The 8,580-nt window shown below is 36.0% G+C and overlaps 1 protein-coding gene across 1 annotated transcript; it reads right to left on the bottom strand.

Annotated features, from left to right (window-relative positions):
* Window positions 1-1,397: 1,397 nt before the first annotated feature.
* On the bottom strand, window positions 1,398-8,241 carry LOC145586620 (cyclin-T1-3-like). Its single transcript, XM_081643503.1, has 7 exons — window positions 8,155-8,241; window positions 6,968-7,278; window positions 6,633-6,714; window positions 4,564-4,698; window positions 4,295-4,470; window positions 4,040-4,191; window positions 1,398-2,303 (listed from the first exon to the last, which is right to left on the bottom strand). The coding sequence occupies exons 2-7, from the start codon at window positions 7,177-7,179 to the stop codon at window positions 1,759-1,761; spliced, it is 1,302 nt and encodes a 433-aa protein (XP_081499629.1). The 5' UTR covers window positions 7,180-7,278; window positions 8,155-8,241; the 3' UTR covers window positions 1,398-1,758.
* Between the last annotated feature and the right edge of the window lie 339 nt (window positions 8,242-8,580).

The following is an 8,580-nucleotide window of genomic DNA, read 5'->3' as shown; positions in this document are numbered from 1 at the left end:
TTTAAGACTATTTTAAAGCTAGGTGTGTAGTTACAACATGGATGACCATCATTTTGATGCATTATGTTCTTGTATGTTAGTAGGGTATTGAGTATTGACAATTTTTCTCATTTTTCTAAAGGTTATCAAATTGATCTGAAACCTTATTGCACATGTTAATCCGACTTAGATTAGTAGACTAGACACATTAAGAGGGGACGGGGTAGTAGGGTAAGAAATTAATTACTCGTACCATTTACCACCCTAAAAAATATTCCTAGTGAGGATTGAAACTTCCCGTGACCAAAATCAAGGTTGGAAATTACAATCTTTTCACTAGACCAATTTCAGTTATCATTTTATCATCATAATACAGTTTTGCAGGTTAAAATTCTAAATTCACATGCAGGTTAAATTTTAATCTAATTCTTTTGAATAGGAGGAAAAAGTACAGTTAATTAATGAGTTGATTAACCAGTTAAGTAGTGAACTTAGTGAGATAAGACAGAAATAAAATCAGGGGACAAAAGTTGACATCAGAGTAGAAAATGGGAAAGAGGAACATGACAAGGGGGGTATGGGCAACTTTGGCTTTAAAATGCTAACCTTTTTGCTTTTACCCTTCATGGTTAGCCCCATTGTCCACCCATCCATCCAGTTGCAACTGTGCTGTATTTTTCACATTTACATTTCAGTCTAGTAATTTATATGTGCACCCCTAAAAAAAAAAAAAAAAAAAAAAAAGAGGTAAGTTAAAAATGAGACTAACTGACATGTATGAGAATGACAACTATCGTATTTGATTAAAATCTTAAAAGATGGTATTGTATTAAACACTTACGATCAAATTTTATCTATATTACGAGTATTTACATGTGTGTCTCTCTTTAAATGCGAGCATATAAGTATTTTTAAAAATAAAGACATAGAGAAATATTCTGTTACAAGTACGTACATTAGGTAATCAATTGAGTCTCTCAAGATTCATTCCATGAAGTCTGCTTCCGACAGAAGTGTTTTAGGCGCATTTTCATGTTTTTTGTTACTTTTTTATTATTTTAATAATTTGATTGGGTTCTACTGTAACATTTGCCGTTAAAATATAAGAACTTACGAAGTATATTTCGTACTCGAGTTACTGCTGGAATGGTATTTGCCCAGCCTTCAGGAAAATATAGATAATGCATATCAGTATTAGTCAATTTATCAAGGACTTAACTCACTTGGTAAAACTCTTTGTCATAAATTCTACAGATACGAGGTCGAATCTTACCAAATGATAATGGTGCTTGTACGTGGGGAACTTGGGATCCCTTGGACCCAAAAAAACATTGCACGGTCTTAAACAGATCTTCATGTTCCGCAAAGTCGGAACCAGAGAAATATTGGTGGAGAACAGAAGCCAAAAATCAAGACAGTTGTATGATGGAAAATGCTCTACCTCATATATATAGAAAGTTTTGCACTATTTATGATTACAAATGATCAAAATTTAATGCCAGCCTTGAAAGCAGGCATAAGTGCATACCCATGGATAAATATTTACATCCATAATTGTTAGTATACATCAGTTCTACAAGCAAGGTTACCCAGAATTCATGCAATACTCGTAACTGAGATGAACGAGTTTACAAAGCTTGGCCAATTTGCTATTTCTGGATAAGGGTACTAAAACCACCCAAATGAAGCCTTAAAAATTTAATGAATTGATACCTGTAATATGAGAGGCTGAGAGCTGGACAGTTCGAATCCCCCCTCAGACAAAAATCAACTTCTACTTCACTCATGAAGCACCTTCTGTCTCTTGGAAGCGGCCACATACTCAAGTTCTACTCCTTTCTCCAGTTCACTCTCAATTAAGAGATCGCCGTCCAGGTCGCTTTCTGTTACTGCCACAGCCTTATTTTTAGCACACTTCACACGCCGGGTTCGTTCAAATGCCCCTTTGAGGCGGTCCAAATCAATTTTTCCAAGAGCATCATCCCCACGAGCAGTTTTGGAACTTGTATCAACAGTCTCACAGTCAATGACACTACTAACTCCACTACAGTCACTTGACTGATGCTCTGATGCTACCTTCACCGGAAGATGGTTGCTTTCAACTATACCCTTCAACCCATACTTGTATGTTTGAGGTTTTTGCTCTCGAGCCACTGGAGCAGCTTTCTCCTCAAGACCGGAGTCAACCGTTAATCTGCTCTGTGCACTCTGACTTGTGGAGTTTTCAGCTTTCAAAGTAGATGGCTTGATCACATCAGTCGGCACTTGCGGTACTTTTTGTTTTTCATCGTGCTTAAAATACCGAAGCATTTGCTGTGTAACTTCTGAGAGAATGCAAAGCAACAAAACAGTACTCAAACTTCAATGAAGATGAATGAAACATAGAGAAACTCCATTACTTTTGCATCTTATAGGGAGACAAGAACCTCCCATGACAGCCTCTCCCCTCAAAGCATTGCTTCCAATTTTTACTGCCAATCCAGAGTACCAAATTTATTTTGCATTGATACCATTTAGCAACTGTCATTACTACTTTGAAAGCATGTGTTTCTCAAACATAATAACTTCAGATTTATAATTAATTCTCATCAGATTCAAGCCAATAATAGTTTGAACATGGGCATTGAGACATCACCATTAGCTACAAAATAAATAAACACAACTTTTAGCATGTGCACGGAGACACCACCAAAGGCTACAAATGAAATGAGAAAGTTAATACTGCTATACAGGTTTTCCTGAGGAACTACTTCCTGCTCATTAGTTGTTTAATTGGAAGACCCTTTGGATATAAGAATATGTACATATTTTAGTTGGTGAGGTAGCTATAGAAGAATAAATGTACACACAGAGAAGACTTTTGGTTGACTTGGGAAGAATAAATTTGTAGTAGACAATGTTTCCAAATTCCAACCCAATTCCTTGTTTTGGTATGTTATTATAGAAAGCAGTGGGCCTTCACTCAAAAGACCATGTGGTGTGAATTGAAACCCAGGAGGGACAGTATCGGTTCCATCAACAGAAAACCTCAAATCAACCAACGTTCCTAATCTTCCTACTCCTAGCCACATACACCACCACCAATCCCAAAGAGAGGAGACTGCTAAGAAAAAACTACAGACCCAGGACAACCAAACCCACTACTGAGTCTCTTTAACATCATCTCCAACAGCAAACACACCCCTTTTCCCCTACTTCGCCTGTGTCTTCTTTCACTTAAAAACAAATTTGTTCTCTGTTTCACTATGCAACCTTATCTTCCCCCCCTCTTGATAAAATTGTGGTCAGAAATTGAAGAGGGGCAGGATCTGAAGCGGTGGCTGCTACAAAAACGGAAATTTCCTAAGCATTTGGCAAGCCAATCACAGTTCCGGTCAGCTCAATCACCTCCGAACTCCTGGTAGAAAGAAAAGGAGATCTGCCAATATTTTGCCTAAATTTGTTTCTTCGAGAAAGGATTAATCACCAAGGTCCATCAAAAGCCAAGCTTCAGGCCATCCATATACAAAGAAGGCAATATGTTGGTGGTTAGGGCTCCAAAGATGGTTGAGGGTCCAGAATGGTTGGATGAGGGAGGAGAAAAGATAGCAATAGGACTGTGGCAGGGAAGGGAACCACAGGAGAGAAAAAAGAGAATTTGGCTGGAAATTGTTGGAGGGGATAGAAAGATAAGGGAAGGGAAGAGCAAAGGGTCGCCTCTGTAAAATTAGTTGGGACTTGGCCACTTGGAAGCGGCAAGAAAGAAAAGGGTAATATGGTTTTGACTAAGCAAATAAAAAGCTCAAGCGTTGATGTGATTTTTGCAATCTTGGTTTAATATCCTGCTCTCTCATTCTGTTACCAATTGCACATACCTTTCTCTCTCTAGCAATGAATTGGCCATTAAAGAATCACAGCACAAAAAGTATTTTCCCAATTTCACAAGGTTCTCAGAAACAATTTTATCCGAAATTTTCAAAATTCAGGTGATGTATACCTTTCCGAAAGTTCCACTGGCCAATCACTGTTTCAACAGCAGGAAAAAAAAAATAGAAATGATGACAAATAAATAATCACAAACCTTCTAGATGCTTAGGTGACACGTCAAACTGCAGCCACCAAGCTTTTCCATCAACCATTGGCAGTTTGAAATTAATTAGCTTGGCTGCAACTGACAAGGATCCAGCAGCAATGTAGTGTGGTTTATACTGCAAGCATAACGTTGTTCTAAGCCTACAAACCACAGGAACAGATTATTTGAGCAAAGTTGAGATACAGAGACCAACTTTAGCCCAATAGTAAACACAGATGAGTAATCAAAAGGGGAAATCATTACCATTCATTCACAAGATTCCAAGCTGCTTTTGCAACTTCATTGTTTGAGATCTTTAGCCTCTTTAAAGCACCAACAAGTGGGCTAAATGGGTGTTGAATTGCCATATCAAAGTCGATTGTCACTAGCAGAAGATTCTCAGCAACTAGAATTAGCTCCTTCTGCTTATAATAAACTTCCTACAAGATGAAAACAAGATAGATTTCAAATTCTGCAACACCTAGAAAAATAACTATTGTAGTAAATTTATGGACATGAAAGGACCAACATACCCGTCGTTTGATTCTCTCAGATGCAGAAGGATCCCATTTATAGACTAATTCATACGCCACCAAGACAACATCCCTCAACGGACGTAGGTTGTCCTCCACTTTGGAAGCAAGAAACATGCAAGCAGTTGCGACTGTCTGCATAATTTGTACCATGACATTTGTGAGGAACTGAGGACAGATCACTGCAAGAGATCAGCCTAAGCCTAGGGTGCGTTTCACATATGCAAGGAGGAAGAATAAGCAGAGAATGTGAGCTGGAATTCTGAAGCTAAAAGTTGTTACAGGAAGGGCAAATCTGTCATTGTGTGAATTAGTTGTTAGTCCTTGTTTTGTGTGAGGAGTTTGTTATTTCTGATTGTTAGTTATTTTTAGCTATTTAAGGAGAGTTTGTGTAGAGGGAATGTATCTAGAAATCAATTGTGGGAATCTTTCCTTGGGAGAGCATCCTTTCCTCTCAAAAGAAAGGAGTTGTATTGAAGCTTCTCTGACTTGCAATACAATCTATCGGTTTTGGCTTACATTTCTCTCTAATTGTTTGATTGCTCTGTTTTTACTGACCCAATTCCTAGCAATCACCCACTAGGAACAGTAGTGTGGCAAAAGTCATTTGAACACTACAATCTCCAACTGCATTTGACAGTCCCTACTCTCTATACCATTAAAATTTTCTATGCTTTGTGTTCAATTGCCCTACTAGATATAACTTTTACAGGACAAATGACCGTTTTTGTAGAAATACAATTATTAGACAAAATTGAGAAGGAGCAAAGTACATACAGATTATAGCAAATGATAAAGAAAGAAGCCCTATTTATGAGAAGAATTTGAAGAAAAAGAACATTTATTCTTAATATCATCTGCAGCTGCTTCAGCCTCAACTACTCAGCTACTAGTGACTAAAACCTCCTCGTGTAGAAAGTTAATTTTCTTAGTGAATGAAGACGGGTTCTTTAGGTCACTGATTGCTTTTTGCAACTTTGACCATCAAGTTATATGAATTACTGATTTATTATAGATATATATTCTATAACTGGAAAAAAGTTTGGTTAGATTTTAAGGGATATTAAAATCTAAGGACAGGTAATAAAAACTATGAATTTATGGGATGCGGGGTATTGATCCCCATACCTCTCACATGATAAGCAAGCGCTCTACCAAATGAGCTACATCCCCTTATTTAAAAGAGAGGGGTTGGAAGAAACAATGAAAACAAATCCAGGAACTTTAAGTAAAAGAACCCTTTAGGCTTTTCCAAGATGAATATAGATATAACCTGACAATACACTAGAATAAAACTCATACTAAAAGTCTAAAAGCCAGTTTCAAAGAGATTCTAGAAAATACTTTTTACAACATTTTTTTTAAATCACATAAGGTTTCATATCTGCCACAATTTGAGGTGCAAAGTGGGGGGTAAAAGCCAACAGTTGGGTTCAACTATCAAATTATCACAAGCAAGAACATTGACGACCTTATTAGAAAACACTAAAGTGTGGATATCATAAATGTGCCAACTTTTCCTTTACATAATCGATCGAATGAGACGCTAGTAGTCTAGTACGCTACTAATATCTCTTTTAAATAAATTATAAAATATTGTTGTGGCCTTGTGGATTCATGAAGTCTCAATATAAAAACAATTTAGACATATTTTTATCCAGCAGGGATGAAACACAAGCAGGAAGCAAAAATGCTGCAAGTAGCTTTTATAGATACTTCTAAAAGATACAAGTAAATTGTTATCATGGTCTCCTTTTGAAATATTTGAAGCATAGATCCTACAGAGACAACGCAATAAATAAGCAAACAAGCTTGAAAGAAGAAGAGAGGAACACAGAAGAGGGGGTATTAAAAAAGGCAGGGATGAGGTAGTATTTCTTGGTAAATTATCCTCCATCATTACTATCTACTATGCTAATGAATAAATACGTTGTATTACATTAATTACAATAAGACAAACAGGAACCCTTTGCAAATTTTAATATACAGCTGCATTTCCTCTATAAAAAAAATAAAAAAAAAAAAAAAAAAAAAAAAAAAAGCAGGCCAAGTCAGGATTGCAACATTACCTGCCAATCATTATTCGCATGAGATTGGCGCATAAAAAATCGATGGCAGAACATTGTTGCAGTTGCCGTAGTGACTGGGCTCCTGAAATGTATAATATCACACTTGAAAAAAAAGAGTACACATTATAGAACTAGCAGAATCTTCTAAAGCTTTCCCCTGATCTTAAATTTCTAATTGAAACCTGAATAAGAATACATACACCGAGTTTCAATTTGCCATTACCCCCACCTTAATTAACATCATTGGTAGTTAAATATAACTATCCAAAAGATATCCCTTAATCAGGCAAGTAAACTTTATAAACTGTAATAATGTATGTCACAGATGCACTTACACTCGAAGCTTCATGCCAAGATCTTTAATAAATGAACAATATAATTTCCGCAGCGAAGATTCCCTAGCACGGTCAACCCCATCCTTCCTAGACGGTGAGTAGTTGTCTATTTCATCTTTGGTAAAGTACCAGCCTCGTGTACCTAGATGAAGGTTAGCAGTGAAATCTTTACAAGAGGCATTATTGCCATTCTGAGAAGGATTCGCTGGCATTTTCACAATTTCACTTAAAGAGGCTCTTCCCGCCACAATAGGAAAGGCACCTCTAAAGTTACAGCTCAATTGATTAAGAGCTTTCCACTTACAAGATTGCTGCAGAATTTTGAAAAAAAAAAAATAATCAGAAGAAACTACATCATCTACCACAGCTATAATATAACTTCAAATATCAAGGGACCCTACAGACCCGACATATAATAAAATACTCAAATGGTTACTAAACCAACTGATCCCAGGATATCTATGCAAATCTAACTACAGAAAGGTATAATTATGGAACCAGTAATTATAATTCGTCTGGCCGTATATTGCAATAGCGTATTTAAAATTTCTTCTTATTATTCTAGATTAACTTTCCAAAATATCCCATCATTATCTGAGGAAATTCAACAGAGAGGCGGAAAGCTACATAAAACCAAACGAAACACGAAGAATTCCACATATTTCTCAGACTTTACGATTCCATAGTTTTTCACTATAACAGATTACAAACTATACTTTCCCACCCTTGTTTTTCTCATCAATTTACAGCGAACCAACTAAGACAAAACTTTCAAAGCAAACTTCACTCCAAATTCCCGAATAAATAAAAAAGGATATTCAACCTCACAGCCAACAAGAACAATTGAAACCCTAATTCGTCCTCCAACCAGAAAAACGACAGAAATCAATTCGATGAAACCCTAATATACCCACTACCCAAAATTCGACAAGAATTCATCATGATTTATAATAATAACACAAAATTCAGCAACAATACATGATGAACACGAGAAAATTGAGCCAAAAATTAAAGAAACCTAGAAATCGACAACATAATCCAAAATATTGAAAAAAAATTGCATCTTTAAATAAAAAATTGGCACCACATATAATTCAAATGAATTACTTGACAATATAAATAAAATCAAACACATTAAAGTAAATTAAATAGACTAAACAAAAACAAATTGAGAGAGATGGAGAAACCTGAAGCAGCAGGAAGATGAAGGAGTTTGATTTAGGGGTTATTAACGGTATCTGTTAAAATAAACAAAACAAACAGAAACATGTGTTTTTGTGGGATTAAATAAAGATATTCCAGTTGACCAAGAAGACTTCACACGTTTTTCAGATTTGTTCATTTTTTTAAGGTCGGTAACTTAGGTGATAATTATTTCACCTAGGTTTCCTTATTTGGATTTTTCACCGTATCACAACAAAGTTTTACTTATAAAATACACAAAATTGTCGAGGTATATCTTTGTAAGGTCTACCATAAATGGAGTACGTTAGAATGATACACAAAATGTCATTATGTGATTAACATTATGAATCGGATTAGAATAGTGATATGTTCATTGGAAATTCACAATCAATATGAGCTTTGATTTGATAAATCCATATTCTTTGGGA

Source organism: Chenopodium album, chromosome 16 (assembly GCF_948465745.1).
Source record: "Chenopodium album chromosome 16, dcCheAlbu1.1, whole genome shotgun sequence".
Taxonomy (NCBI): Eukaryota; Viridiplantae; Streptophyta; class Magnoliopsida; order Caryophyllales; family Amaranthaceae; genus Chenopodium; species Chenopodium album.
Note: the sequence above shows the minus strand (reverse complement) of the source record. Positions and strands in the feature narration are given on the sequence as shown.

Bases quoted from the DNA above. Each gene is read 5' to 3' on its own strand.
- LOC145586620 (XM_081643503.1), bottom strand. From the start codon at position 7,179: ATGCCAGCGAATCCTTCTCAGAATGGCAATAATGCCTCTTGTAAAGAT. The intron at 6,715-6,967 runs GTAAGTGCATCT...TATACATTTCAG, and splicing joins CTTGGCATGAAGCTTCGAGT to GAGCCCAGTCACTACGGCAA. The intron at 4,471-4,563 runs GTATGTTGGTCC...TTCATCTTGTAG, and splicing joins CTGAGAGAATCAAACGACGG to GAAGTTTATTATAAGCAGAA.